Below are 15,255 nucleotides of genomic sequence, written 5' to 3' on the forward strand. Positions count from 1 at the left end.
AAAGAAAAAAAGAAAGAGCTAAATTGCTTCTCATCATGTGTAAGATAAACCTTGTCCATTTTGGCTTCCCTGGTTGCGTTGCAGTGCTGAGCTTCAAACATTTGTTTTCTTCGGAATCAGTCGATCGATTGGGATTTGTCCTTGTGTCTTGCTTCCCTGGGGGCTGAGCGCCCCTGGAGAACAGATTATTTGGCCTTTTTAACCAAACCATCGAATGGAGGAAAAAAAGAAGAAAAAAAAAAAGCAAAACCAAGCGATTCTCTTCCTGGTTTACTGAGATGAAAATAAAAGTATAATTTTTACCTGCTGATTGTGCTGGGTTTGTTTGTGTTCCCTGTCCTGGGGGTTTGGCCGGGGCTGCTCTGGGCTCTGGCCTTGGTCTCCCTGGAAAGGGCCGGGTGCTCCGGAGCAGGGGCCGAGCGCGGCCCTTCCCTGGGGATGGAGCCGAGGAGCTCGGCCGGCGCTCGGGGTGGGATTGCAGCGTTGGGAAAAGCAGCTTCTGGAAAGGCAGCCGGGAAGGGTGTTTTTCACATCAGCACTGGCCAAAAGGAAAAAAAAGAAAAAAAAACCCTCCCTGTGCTGCTGCCGCTGCTCCTCTCCGGCCCTGTCTCCCCAGGTTGCAGCGCACGGGGGCTGTTTGGGCACCGGGTGCCGCAGCCTCCGCCTGTCCCGGAGCGGCCGAAAGGGGGGAATTGGGAGCCACCGTGGGCTCCGTGTCCGTCCCCAGGGCCGGGTCCCCATCCCCGCGGGTCTCTCCATCCTGGTCTCTCCATCCTGAGCCGGCTCCGCGGGAGGAAGGAGGAGGAGGAGGAAGAGGAGGAGGGGGAGGAGGGCAGCCGCGCGGAGCATCCCCGGAGCGGAGCCGCCCGCCATGCTGGACATCTTCATCCTCATGTTCTTCGCCATCATCGGCCTCGTGATCCTCTCCTACATCATCTACATGCTGTAGCGATGCCGCCGCGCGGGGCGGCCAGGTGGGCCCCGCGCGCCGGGATGTGGGGACGGGGAGGAGACCCCGCGGCTTTCACGGGCCCCCGGGGCCGGTCACGAAGGGGCTTTAGCAGCCGGGAGGCACCAGCAGGGCAGGACCCGGCGTCCCGGTTGCAGCGTTTGAAGGGAGGCGAAGGGGGTCCCGCTTGCTGCCCCCCACAGCTCAGGCCGGGCCCCGGTCACCCCAGCGTCTCCCTTCTCTCCCGCAGCCGCCGCCGCCGCCGCCTGATCTCGTGGATCCTTCTGGAAAAGCAGCGTTGACCCCTCGGAGCCGCCGTCGCTCCCGGGCGGGGAGGCCCCGGGACGAGCGGGCGCGGGGGGCGGCGCCGCGCGGGGATGTCCCCGGCGGAGCCGCCCCCGGGCCCCGCTCGCGTCGCTGCGCCGGGAAAACGGCCGCGTTGGTGCCGCAGGCTCCAGGGAGCGGAATAAAGCGAGGGGGGACGCGGGGGTGTCCGCCCGTGTTGCCGCCCCGCGGGGGCCCGGACGGTCCCTCCCGGCCCGCGGGGACCGGGGCAGGGCTGGCGGCCGCGCGTGGGGACGGCTCAATCCATCCCCGCGTGGGCAAGGGAACATCTTGACACGGGGCAAATTTCGGCGGGGGGGAAGGACGTTTCACTGGCGGGCGAAGGGGCTGGCGGTTACGGGGCCGTCTTGGGCGCGGGTTGCAGATAAGGGCCCGCGTCCACCGAAAGCAGCAGCTTCCCCAGGTCGGCAGCGCCGGGAATCCTCCAACCCCGCGGGAGCCGCAGGGCCGGTGCCTTTCCCGAGGATCCGAGCGGCAGCTCCGAGCCCGGGGCAGGACGTGGCCGGCGCTGGCGACGCGGAGCAGGTTCCTCTCGCGCTGCCACCAAATACAGTCAAAAACCAGAAGCAGAAACGTTCCGGGAGGAATCTCTCCAGAATAAGTGACGCTCCCCATAACCTCGTCCGTGCCAGCCCGGCTCTGATGTCACCGTCTGCGGTGACAAAGCGAGCGTGGGCCGGGAGCGATGCGGGGACAGGAACTCGGCCGGGTGTGAGGCCAGCAACAACCCCCTGCTCGTCCCTCCTCTCCAAGGGCCTCGCGGAGCAGCCCAGAATCCAACACGAGCGGCCAACACTTGCTGTGCTGTTACATCTGTGAAATAAAGAGCAGTTATTAGTATTAATTAATAATGCTGTCAATATTTTGCATTTGGGAGCTGCATTTAACGTGCGTTCCGTAAGGATTTGTCGAGGGAGCGATGGTGGCGTTTTCTCGCTGTCGATTGCCACGAGTGAATCAAAGAAGTCGCTTTTCCCACAGAGCTGTGCTCACATAATGGCATCTTTGTGATGGGCTGCAATTCACTGCTGCAAACCCTCCGGGCTGGCAGGAAACCTCCCTCGATCCGGGGCTCCTCGTGCCGCTGCGGAGCGGGTCTCCCCCTGGGAACGCGGCGGAGCCGGGCGCTCCGCTCTGGGTTTCATCCGTGTGGGTTATTTATTGGTGGCAACTGCTGCTGGTGGAAGGAAGGGGTAGGTAAAGCACCTCGGCCGCTTCTCGACTGCGTTTCCCTGCTCTGCACGTCTGTCTCTCCGGGTATTTTTTGCTAGCAGGACTGGCGGTCCAGCTGCAGGTACTTGGGACACCGCGTTGCTCTCGCTCACGGAATCCGGCCTCGTGCCTGGTTCGGAAATGGGAAGTGGTTACAGCACAGATCCTGGGCTGGAGGGTGCTCCTCAGTGTAACCTCCAGAGCTACTAGGAAAAAAAAAACGTTTTTTAAAAGCAATCGCAAGCAGACACCTTTTTCTTTCTTTCTTTTTAATTTTTTCGCCATGAAAGGTTTCACCTCTGCCATCTACTGGTATAACACAAAGATCCTTAAATTTACACCGCGTCTTCCCCTCCTGAAACGGTCAAAGCCTGTCTGTAACCAAGTACTAAAACGTGTTGTGGAATCTCAAACGCTGCAGCTGCCCCGCAAATCAGCACAGAGCTGCTGCCTGCTCCGTGCTCGTGAACCCAACTGAAGGCAGCTGGGATAAATTGGTGCCACTTCAGCTGCTTCCAGCAGTTGAAGCTGTTGAGTGTCGGTATTTACAGCTAAAATGTGGTCCTGAGAAACTACAAATATGTTTGGAAAAGGAAGCGGAGGTGAAGGGCCTTGAATAAGATGAAGAAAATAGCCATTTTGGGAAAAGCAGGGTGCTGTTAGCAATGCAAAGTAAGTACTTTTTTGGGGGTGTATTATATATTTTTGTTTGTAATGCAATGTATCAGAAAATCAAACTCCTTTTAGGTAGGAAACATTTATATACTTTAATAAAGCAGTGATGTTAGCTTATGTCAATTTAACATGTCTTCAACTTAGCTAAGTTATATAAAGGCAAATACATTTTAACAGTTTGGTTATTACACAGGGTGGTGAGATGGATTGGAAGTTTCTTCTGCTTTCTGCTTAAGTGGTATATGTAAGAAGAGGGGGAGGAAATGGCAATGGATTTGTCTTGCTTAATCAAAACAGTTAAATTGTTTTCAGGAATTGTATCTGCCAAAACTGAAAGTATAAAGCATTTCTATTGCAGTGCTCTAGAGCTAAGAATGTAAGAGTTGAAGAGAGATACCACTGGTAAATCAGAAAAAATGGTTGTGTTTCTCTATATCTGCTTTTTCCTCTCCTTGTTTTCTCTTGGGAATACCAAGCTAGAAGATCAAAATGTTTTCAGTTTGAACTAAGATAACATTCTTTAATTTGTGTGTGCATCAAATATGAAAACCATGTCATTTTTTATTGTGTATGCAAACATCCACAGTGGGAAAAGGACCCAGTTTATGTTCCCAAACCAAAGACCCACAGACTGTTTCCTTGTCCCATCTTGACACCACCCTGGACGAGTGCAACATGCAGAGCTCTGCTCTTAAATGTCCCTCAATATGTTCCATCAGCTTATTCAGCTGTTCTAATGTGTATTTATTTCACTAGCTTCTCTAGCCACCACTTCAGCCCTTAGTGGAACGGGAATTTAAGAAATAACCGTACTATACTTTGAATACATTAAAAAAAAAATGTAAAGGAGAAAAGGTAGAAGATGTCACCAGCAGGTGTATAACAAGTGTCCTGAAAATCAAACGGTGTTGTTTCTCATGGCCAGGTACAGGACTTCCTTGTGGAAATTAGCTTGTGCATTTACAAGATGAAACAAGTTCAAAAAGCTGCTGTCCTCTTCATCGCGATCCCCTAACCAGGGCAAAGAGAAACATTTAAAATGCAATTAGTGACAGTAAATGACATCTCTGAACATCAATCTCACTTATTAAGCGCCTCTGGCAGAGGCTGAGCCACCTCTGCTTGAATTTATTGCCCAGCAGTGGTTGCACCTCATGGTGGGACAGCTGTGGAAGAACAGGGGAGGCTCTTCAGAATTCCTTCACCACCTTGTCCAAAGATGGACAAGAAAAAAAGGGTTTTAAGACAAAATCCTGTCTCCATCAGGCTGCTCATCTCTGCATGCAGGGACAGGCCAAAAGCGCCTCGGTCCCCAGTGCTTCGGGGGGCTGTATTTTAAAAGCTCCTTGATTTCACTGTTCGTGGCACTAGGAAAGCCCTAGTCCAAGCTCATGCTGATTGCATTCCTTTTAATTTATTTTTCCCTTGAAAAGACTCACCGGACAGGACGGACTGCAGCATGTCCATGACCATGTGTGCGAAGGCGTTCTCCACGCTCTTCAGGAAGTTGTTCCTTTCCCCCGGGGTGCTGAAAACTTTGCAGACCTTCTGCATCATTTTCACTGCCCAGTCCATGCAGTACAGGTCCTTCTCGCAGACCTAACGCACAGGAAATATTTTAAATGCCTCGCTCGTGAGGAGGCAAGGTTAAATCTTACAGTTTGCTATTGATAATTAAGCCTCTAAGTGCAAGGTCCTGCACTGGGGGAGGAATAACCCCAGACACCAGTACAGGCTGGGGACTGATCCTCTGGAGAGCAGCTCTGTAGAGAGGGACCTGGGTGTCCTGGTGGGTGACAAGGTGACCATGAGGCAGCAGGTGCCCTCGTGGCCAAGAAGGCCAATGGGATCCTGGGGTGCATTAAGAAGAGCGTCTCCAGCAGGTTGAGGGAGGTGATCCTGCCCCTCTACTCAGCCCTGGTGAGGCCACATCTGGAGTATTGTGTCCAGTTCTGGGCTCCACAGGACAAGAGGGATGTGGAGCTGCTGGAGAGAGTCCAGCGCAGGGCCACAAGGATGATCAGGGGCCTGGAACATCTGCCCTACGAGGAGAGGCTGAGGGAGCTGGGCCTGTTCAGCCTGGAGAAGAGAAGGCTGAGAGGGGACCTGAGCAGTGTCTAGAAGTACCTCAAGGGAGGCAGTGAGGAGGATGGTGCTGGCCTCTTTTCACTGGTGGCCACTGACAGAACTAGAGGTAATGGCCACAAACTGAAGCACCAAAAGTTCCACAAGAACTTAAGGAAAAATGTCTTAACAGTAAGGGTGTCAGAGCACTGGAACAGGCTGCCCAGAGAGGTTGTGGAGTCTCCTTCTCTGGAGATCTTCAAACCCGCTTGGACGCAGTCCTGTGCCACGTGCTCTAGGTGACCCTGCGTGTGCAGGGCTTGGACTAGATGATCCCTAGAGGACCTTTCCAACCTTGAGCATTCTATGATTCCATGATAATGAGTGACTTGGCATTGCAGCCCCTTAGCAGTACTCACCAAAGCCAGGAAGACGACGAGCCTGGCGAGCTCCACGCTCCTGCCGTTCACGGCCTTGCTCGCCATGAAGGTGAAGCAGATGTTGTTCCCACTCAGGATGAGGAGCCGAGCGTTGTTCTCTATGAGCCACTCCCGGGGGACAACTTTGGTGGCAAAATAGAGATAATTTGTGAGGAGATGCCCTCTAAAGTGCACTCACAGAAAAGTCTGGAGAAATGTCACTTTATAAAGAATTCCCATGAGGAATGCAGTTATAGCTCCTTATAGCTTATGCATTATAATCTTGTCCCAGGCAAACTTTAAATGCATCTGTTGATGCATTGAGGAGAATTTTGTTTCAAACAAATATTGTGTTTTGGATTTATGCATGTTTTGGACATATTTGCGTAATTGTGGTAGCACAAGGCTTGACTTTTAGAACTCCTGATGGATTCTTAAAATACCTCATAATGGCAAAAGCCTGAATGTCTAAGCAATGCTGTTCCCATCCCCACTTTCCAAGCGTAACAACTTTTCCAGCTATGCCACATCTGCTGTAATCGTTTCCACAAGATTCCCCCTGTCTGAATGCTGCTTATTGCTAGATTTGGAGGACATGACCATATAATCCCATGGATTAACGATGAGGGCAAAACCACACCTGACAGCTCATCCACGAGACTGATGACATCGTCTGCTGTCCATTCTCTAGCTTCTGTATCATACAGTAGTTTGATTGCATCTGCCAAACCTTTCAGACTGGTCTCATCTGTTGGCCCTTCTATCATTTTCTGCCAAACCACATGTCCTGGGTAATATTAATCACAACTGCTATTAATTGACAAAGTATTTTTTTAAAAAAAAAAAGGTGCAAAACTGGGCCCAAAAGCAGAATCAGGGTGAGAAATTCAGGTAACACATTTTTCTCTGTGGAGGTGAGATCTTTCCCCATCTGTCATTTTAGTGGGGACAGTGGTAGTTGTAGCTGTATCACAAGTTGATTTAAGAAAACACATTTTAATTATTAAGCATTTGAATTGCAACTTTGCATTTTATATATGTGCATGTGTGCATATGTATAAGAGAAGTCTGGTTAAGCAGAAGGATTTGTCTTTAGACAACATCATTACATTTCATTTGCATAGAGCTTGGTTTTCCAAACATAGCATCCTAAAGAGAAATCCCTTTCTTAAGAAATAACTTTTTTAAAAATAAAGCCAAACTACTTGCCATCTAGAGAGGAAACTGGCCCAAAGAGGATATACAGCAAGCGAGCCTGATTAACCATGGGCCATGGCTTTAAAATACGAGTCAACCAGAACGCGGAATCACTCCGATGAATCCAGTGGTTCAGCAAAACGCTGCGACAGAACAGCCTTATCCGCAGCTCCAGCTTCCGGGCGCTTCCTGGTTAAGAGAACGCGGACACCATAAATCCATTAAGTCTTGCACGACTTTGTTTGCTTTTTAATATTTAGAGAAAAGAATCCTTATGGTTGCCCAAGTTTGTCTAGGGAGATTTAATTAAACTCTGAGCTGTAGCTGCCTGGGTTTAGCTCTTCTGGACAGGCTGCACTAATTCACACCATGGGTTGTGTCTCCCTGCAGCATTCCCATGCATGTCCTCAAGGGCTCCCAGCTATGTGTTTTCTTTTTCGTTTTTCTTACTCTGACCCTTTTTCTCTCTTCCATCAATAAGAGGGAATAGGAGAAGTATATATATGGCCATGTAGAACCTGTTCCATGGAAACACTCGTTTCTGTGCTAGCTGGCATGAGAATTTCTTGAGAGGCATGTACCACATTCATGCTGCATTTCAGAAATATTAAGCATAACTTCATACTGCATCACTTTTTCTATGCTAGTTCCTTTCCCGTTGATTCCACTGGCACTAATGTACAGCAGGAGAGAGCTGTCAGGTTAATTTTGCTGTTTAGCATACACATAACTTATGCATTTGGTTGATAATAGAGTAACATTAAAAAACAAGTACCTTTCAAGGCAACTCTCTTCATTACTGGGTACATATCAAAGATAGAAGTACTTAAGTACTTCACTTTTGGTGGGGGAAAAAAATGTATTTAAGTATGTAAAGGCAAAGTACCTGCTTTAGCTCCAGTGTTATCCAGTAAATGGATATTCTAAAGGAATATGCCTCTAGATAAGGAAGGGATTGGGTGGTATAAAGCTCAGCTGAGCTCAGACATTCTCAAATCTGGATACGTTCCCTCTGCAGTAATCAAGATCCACTTTCTGGAGTGTTCATAGAGTGCACTTTAGTTCTGTAGGGCTCCTGTCTGCTTGGATATTTACCCGGTCTGCTGCTGACAACTGTCTGGACTTTACGGGGTAAATTGCTCAGCTCGCAGACGAAGTTAAAAACTCGGTGGCATTCTAGTTCATCCCAGCCTGCTGTTAGGATCTGAAGATTACAAAAGAAAGGCAGTGAAAAATGGACAGATTGAACCACAGAATGCATTTTTGTATTCTCTTTTAGACAAAGTTACTCCCAAGTATAGTTATCAATACGACAACTCTAACAATTCACAGTCAAACATCTTAAATAGTGTCTGACTGTCCTTCCCTTTGTCTTTTTCTGCATGTTTGCAACCGTAGTAGTCATTATAGCAAATGTTCAATAGATTGCTGAACCAATTCTTTTGGCTTTGATTTTTTTTTTATTCTTTAATCTCTACAAACTAGCATATTTTTTTTTCTAGCATATGATGTTTATATCCACTTACTTATAAAATAAACAGTCACTGCTCTAGGTTTGTGAATCTGAGACTGTATAACAAAATGATCTCATTTCCCCATGTCAGTTTACATAATAAATTGCTTATCAAAATCCAGACTAGTTGGTAGTAAAATCCAGACCAAAGAATTCTCAGGAGTCAGATCACCAGCCTTAAGTGAGAAAGGAAACTCAGAGAAAGGAAACTCAGAGAATTGAATAAATAAATACCTTTTCAAGGCTCAAAACATTGTATTTCTAAGTATCTTGCAAAAAAACAGGGTATTTGTTACTTCTTAAAGAATTAAGTTGTATGAGAATTATACTAATCTGCAATCTTCTTTGAAAGACCAGCTGTTGAAGTGCTGTTTATATTTTAAGACTAACCTAATTTTCTTTTATATTTGTGATACTTGCCTTCTCTTCAGAAAGATACTGTACCTGTAAAAATATCCCATAGCACTGTAATCCCAAACAATGCAAAGGACTTGGACAACCATTAAATTTAAAACAGGAAACCTGCAAGCACAAAATACTGGTAACTTATTGTAACTCACCAGAAACTAATTATTTTGATTGAAAATTTTACTATACTCCTCCTGTATATCAGTAGTGACTAGAGGGGTTGAGAGGGACTGCTTCAAAAGGGTGTGAAAAAACTAGCTAAGAAAAGGAAGCCTATTTTCAGAAGAGGAATGTAGGGACTAGTTCAGTCAGCACTGTTGCTCAGGAAAAAATCTGCATGGAAGAACAACCTTGTGTTCAATATGTTGTCTTAGGCTTTTTAATTTTAATAGGGAGAGGGGACTGATTTCAAATTAATAAATTAATTGCACTACAGTAATGCATTCCAGGAAAGGGACAATAAATGACATAATTCCCCCAACACGATTGCCTTATAGAAAGGCATTTAAGTGACAGCTCAAAACACCAGTGAGAGGAATGTGAACTTACTTCTGAGAATATCTTGTGTATGTACTTTAGCCTATCTTTTGTAGGCAAAAGAAGCGTGCATCTTTTAAGCAACAATCCTGTGAATAAAATGAATATATATGCAACTGTGAGTACACATACGTGGCATGTATGTTACTGAATTATCATAAGCATACACATTGTATGCATGCATGCACGCACTGAGGAGAAAATGCTGTTATTGCAAAGGTAAAATTGGTAGCAGAGTACAGCAAGCCAGGCCTTGTGGAAGCTTTTGTCATGGGGACACCTTTAACAAAAGAAATCTTGTCCCAGAGTATTTGTTTCATATACTATAACTGTCATTTTGTATTGTTTTAAAGCCCCTATTAGTCACAGCTGGAACTCTTTTTAAATTACTATACTGAGTTTTAGAATTACAGCTCTTAAAAATATTGGAAATAAATGTTACTTGTTACACCTCTTTTAACAGTACCCTGGGGAACTCTGTTTTTCCCTGACATCATGGAAAGCTGAGCTTCCAAAATTTTTCCAAGTTGACCACATGTTCTGAAAAGAAAATATTCTGAACTGTGTTAATGTAAAACATAGCTAGGAGGTAAAATTATTTTCCTATACAAGACTAAAATGGTATGTGCTTAGGATGTCAAAGTCTGGAGTTCATTATACTGCGGAACAGCTGCTGGTTAAACAGCAGCATTTTCTGCTCTAAACTACTGACAACAAATGGGTTAAGTAGCTTGATCTTTAAAAGCTTGCATCACAGTAAAATATGTATCTTATTTGCTGATTGATCCAGAAATCCTCAGAAAAGCACATTTTGAGTTGTTAGTCTCAAAAAACATGCAACTTCTCTAGTGTCAAAAAGTACTTTACATGTTTATTATGATTCTGAATCAAGTCTTTCCTTATTTAGAAGTGTGTTAACATTCTTGCATATAGACATAATTTATTTATTGGCTTAGGACAGGATTCAAAGCTCAGGCAAGTTATTTTTCTAAAGACTAGACTAGACTTTGGAGAAAACTCCCCAAAGAATAGCGGAGATGGGTGAGATCGTGTAGCTGCAAGCAAGAAAACGGCCACCATTCTGGGGACAATTATTATCAAAAAAAAAAAGGCTGAACAAAAGGTACTGCTGCTATTTTTATATGATAAAATGCCCCCTGTGCTGATGAGCAGTACTGCTATAATCTATAGTTCAAGATCATCTTAAACAACGACCGAAACTCTGAACCTATTACAAGCACTGGAAGATTTTGCTATTGATTGACTGGAGCCAGACCCCTTCTGAGTTGAAGTGAGATTTATGTAACGTACAGACCCTGCTCAGGCTCTCTGAACAGAAATGGATTTTTCCCATTCAGGCCAGTCTTTCCTGCTGTAAAGTAAATATTAATTTTGCAACTGACCTCTTAACAAAAACATTCTCTTGAGCCTTCCACTGATAAGATAGATATTGCCAGTGATCTGTATGTGAATACGTCATGTTTTCATTACTAGCCCTATTACAGTGATGAGTTCATGCAGATATAGTTAAATTACAATGCCCAAGCCATTTTCCCATTTTTACCCAATTTTAGGCTCTCAAGCCTCCCTTAAAAAATAAAAAGTAAAATAATTTTTTAAGATACCTCAAAATCTACATGGATTGCCTACCATGAGAGGTCTTATGTCCAAACAGCTTCAACTGCATTACTTATCATCCTGAAGCTAACCTTTACATCATTTTATTTCTCTGCCAAATCAACTTTTTTAAAAAAAAAATAGCTAGGTAAGGTTAAACAAATATGGATTGAATTAGGATTTAATTCAATTTGTTGCTCTGATAGAAAAATGCTTACAGTGGGTGACTGAAGAAAAATTAGTGTTCAAGATGTGTAAGAAAGAATGCATCCTTTCTGAGTGATACAAAGAATGAAATCAATGTCTCTTTAAAATTAGCACAAAAATTAAAAAGCAAACAACTTTAAATAGGAGGGTGTAGAGTGCTCTTGATTATGATCAACACTACCTCATTTTGTTGCTGTTAATGTTATGCTGGAGAGAGGTGAGCAGGTGAAAGGAAGAAAAAGTGAATCTTTCCACCTAGCAAGGGTCTGGATAGCACCCAGCTCACCAAGACACATTGTCCTTCATCCTTAAGCTAAGGGTGAGAGGAAAATGTACTTTTCATGCCCATTTCAGGCTGGGAATTCTGATACAAGGCTGTCACGGAGAAGGCTAATCAGTGACAACTGAGAAAACGTTTTTGTGCTGAGCATATTTTTCTAAGAAATGGAATGTAATCCATCTTGAACGGGCCATCAGAGGAGCTTTCCGATGGCAATGGTTATGGGTTATTTTACAATTAGGTTGGATTTAAGTGCTGCAGCTGAGTTTCCCAGACTGAGGAATGCGAGCTGCTCCGAATGCTACACGAAGGCAGTCTGAACAGCCAAATTCCTCCAGCTAGTGTGGGGCCTGGGAGTCTTGGTTTCTGCCACAGTTTCCAGTGGTGGTGTCCAAACAAACTAAATTTGGAAGCACCTCATACAGAGAACCGATGAATCTCCTGTGTAATGCTGTTCCTCCATCCAATCCCTGCTTGCTGTTTAATATTAAAATAAATATGGAGGAGGCAGACTATACATTATTTTGTATATAACTTAGAGTTTTGGAACCATTTCAGTTCATTTTTTCCCCCAGTTAATGGTATGTGAGTGAGCTATTTGGCCTGGGGAGGAACTTTACTTTCAGAGGGAGCTGCAGAAATGATTTGGATGCTATTTTCAATATTTTACCGTCATCAATCAATGCACATCACAGAAGAATCCTTTTAAGTGAGTTTGGTTCTCCTATAATTGTTACCATTTGCATTAAAAAAAAATCACCTAGAGATTTGTAGTGAGCTAATATACTGGATCCTTCTTTCTTCCCAGGTATCTCAAGGTTATGAAAGTCTTGCAATAAAAGCCTTCGGTTTCCTGATGGGGTTGAGATGTAATTAATTAGGCGGTTGCTGATGGTTTTCGACACCATGCTCAGCATGCTGATATCCTTCACTGAAAAAGCAAAACCCAGCACAGTTGTAAATCTTTACTGCAAGAAAAATGCTGATCAGTGCTCAATAACTTCATTATACCTTACTCCAAAGGAAATAAGATTTATGAATAAAACAAAACTTAACTATGGTCTTTGCCAACAAACTGATAATTAGAGATATAGAGATCTAAGAAATGTTCTTTATACATAACAGGCAGAAAGCGCTCTTCAGATGGTCTGTAATTGCCATTTATTTTTTGATCATAAGGATCTTCATACATGCAAACTGAAAATTCAGGGAGTAAGTCACATAATATCTTCAGCTAGCAAAAAGGTAGAACATTTTAGATAAAAATTGCTCTTTCTACATGGAAAATTTTGGCAGTAACTTTCCTATTCTGGCATTAATACCATTCTTTTCACATTCTCACCTGGGAGATAATCCAGCACCATTTGAAAGATCTCTAAGGGCAATGTTTTAAAATACCCAAGTGTTGACAGAGACTGGGAATCTGTGTCCAAGATGTTGCAGCGCTTTTTGGAACGATGGTTATTGCGCCTGTGTTTGCGGCTGGGGATCAAGGAGCAGTTGGTCCTTACAGTGGATGTCATCTTTCTGTCAGTCCCAAAAACCTGTCCTGAAAATAAATTATAAAAGGCATTTTTTTGGAGGAGAAAGGTATTCACTTCATTGTAGCCACAGCAGTGCAGAATGAAAATCTTGCTGTGTACAAAAGGTATATTTTATTTTGGATTTAATGGTATGACATGTAATTTACCATTTCTAATTCCATGCCTGAGAGAAGAAAATATCCAGATAAGATCTTACAGGAGGAGGAGGAAAAGAAGGTGAAATCAGTGAGGTACAGAGTGTGGCCTCAGAAAGTTAGGAACAGTTCTGAGTAAAAGAAAACTCTTCGGAAGGAGGTATATTTAATGCTGTGGTTAATAATGTTCTCTTACCTTATTATATGAATTATTTAATAGAACATGAAAATGTAATAAGAATGTTATTGAAAGGATTGGTATGTTACTTGATTGGCATAGAGTAATAATTACTTATATGCATGCTTCAATATCACACAAAAATAAGATTAAAAATAACATAATGGTGGTACAAACTATTTCTGCAGCATTTTGAATGATATATAGCTTAATTCTCTGTAATGTCTATATGTGTAAATACACAAATAATGATACAGTTATGCTATCTCAAAAAAAGAATCAGTGACCTATGCGTTCTTAAAATTATGAATGCCTGAAAAGTAATGACTTTTAAATGATTAATAATATGTTATTTTCATTTGCCTTCTGCTTTCTGAGCTTGTGGAATAAGTGCAATCCACGTTGTCAAGCAACGGTGAGAACTAGTAACTCACTGCCTCTTTTTCCTTTCCTTCTTTTTTTATCTGAGATTTTTTTTTCACACTATTTCTTGATTTCAGCAGCTGAAGCTTCAGGGAAATTACCAAGAAGAATGAACATTGCAGTGTAATTACAAAAGCTGGCAGCACTGGTAGTAACATAACTGGAATCTGTCCAACCTACAGTGCAACATCCCAGTTACCATCAGTGGGAAATGCGCTTAGAGAATAGCCCTCATTGTTTCAAAGAATGAAAATTTATAAAAATTACAGAAAACAAGTTCCAAACATCCTTTAAATTGATAGCTAAGGCAGGCAAGACAGACCTCTCTAATTGCCCCTTTTTTTTTTTTTTTTTCATGTTGTAGCAAAATTACCGCGTCCACAATGGAAGCTCTGTACTGACAGCTAAAAGACTATGGGACACTTCATTATAGTGTAACAAATGACTTGTGCTTGTGTGCTGGGGAGAGTTTACATCATGAATAGGAGGAAGTTATACTCTATTGAAAGCACTTAACAGTTATGATATAAATCTAGCTAGCTAAAGAAGCTCGTGGCTTAGCCTTTCACAAGGCTTGTGAGCAGAGGTAACTACTTCTAAAATTCATGTTTCATTGGGCTTCTACTCTGCTAGAGGGAAAACGGTTGTACCATCTTTAAGAACAATCAAGAAATTGCCCATAAAGCCATAATTATATGAAGAGTTATGTTTTAAAAGCAAAGAAATCAGAGTCTGAATTCTGTGGAAGTTTTATGCCTTATTTTGCATGTAAAGTGCAAAGCAGTACAATTTGTGTTTAAAAACAGAACAGTACTGAACTGTGTTTAGGAAAGGTCAATTCCTTTACTTTTTTTTTTTTTTCTGATTTGTGCTTTAGAAATAAAGTTTCAATCCTACAATACGTTTTGTTTCCCCCAGCTTCCCTTAGAGAACAGTCCTCCTAAAGCCACTACAGTTTTATGGCATCTTTGAGTGTTTTTGAAAACCTTAACCTTGGTTCTGCAGTTATGCTTTAAAGAGGAGGAGGGAAATATTTCAACACATGGGATGTTTTTAGAAGTACTCGGCCAAACCCAGTCTGCTTCTTTTCAATGAAATTGGAGTTGAATCGACGACGATTATTTTAACTTAGAGCAGAGCTAGGTAAAATTAATGTGAGCAAAAAACGAGCCCATGCAGAAAGTTTTACGGGGCAAAGATTACAGCCATGACCCAAAGCTCACGTTTGCTTCCTCTTCGACTCAACACGTTTGGTGTTTCTTAGGGATTTGAGCCAGGACGTGGTGATGGTCCGTGCGCCCTCAGCATCTGCTGCCGGGACTCCACTTATTTGGAGAACTGCTTACTCAAGACTGGAAGATTGAAAGGTAAATGTTAAATATTTAACAACCTAAATGCACAGTACAGTCATCTTATTTGTTGTTATAAGCTAATTTGTTTGCAGGACAGAAAGTATTGACTTTCAGCCTTCTCTAGAACATTTATTGTGTCTTTAAACAGCTGGGGAATTCTCGGTAATGAACGCCCTTTTGTTCTGACCAGGTATTTTTCTG

The 15,255-nt window shown here is 43.5% G+C and overlaps 2 protein-coding genes across 2 annotated transcripts in view; one reads left to right on the top strand and one right to left on the bottom strand.

The window, feature by feature from the left end:
* PSMB3 (proteasome 20S subunit beta 3) overlaps window positions 1-15,255 on the top strand; it is a 226,566-nt gene that overhangs the window by 67,430 nt on the left and 143,881 nt on the right. The window lies entirely within an intron of this gene.
* Window positions 4,080-12,946, bottom strand: FBXO47 (F-box protein 47). The gene is made up of 10 exons (XM_010215045.2): window positions 12,766-12,946; window positions 12,184-12,354; window positions 9,332-9,408; window positions 8,819-8,896; window positions 7,957-8,065; window positions 6,874-7,050; window positions 6,305-6,451; window positions 5,665-5,807; window positions 4,621-4,780; window positions 4,080-4,192 (listed from the first exon to the last, which is right to left on the bottom strand). The coding sequence occupies exons 1-10, from the start codon at window positions 12,944-12,946 to the stop codon at window positions 4,080-4,082; spliced, it is 1,356 nt and encodes a 451-aa protein (XP_010213347.1).

Source organism: Tinamus guttatus, unplaced genomic scaffold, assembly GCF_059628265.1.
Source record: "Tinamus guttatus ecotype Peru unplaced genomic scaffold, ASM5962826v1 Tinamus_guttatus_pri_ptg000655l, whole genome shotgun sequence".
Taxonomy (NCBI): Eukaryota; Metazoa; Chordata; class Aves; order Tinamiformes; family Tinamidae; genus Tinamus; species Tinamus guttatus.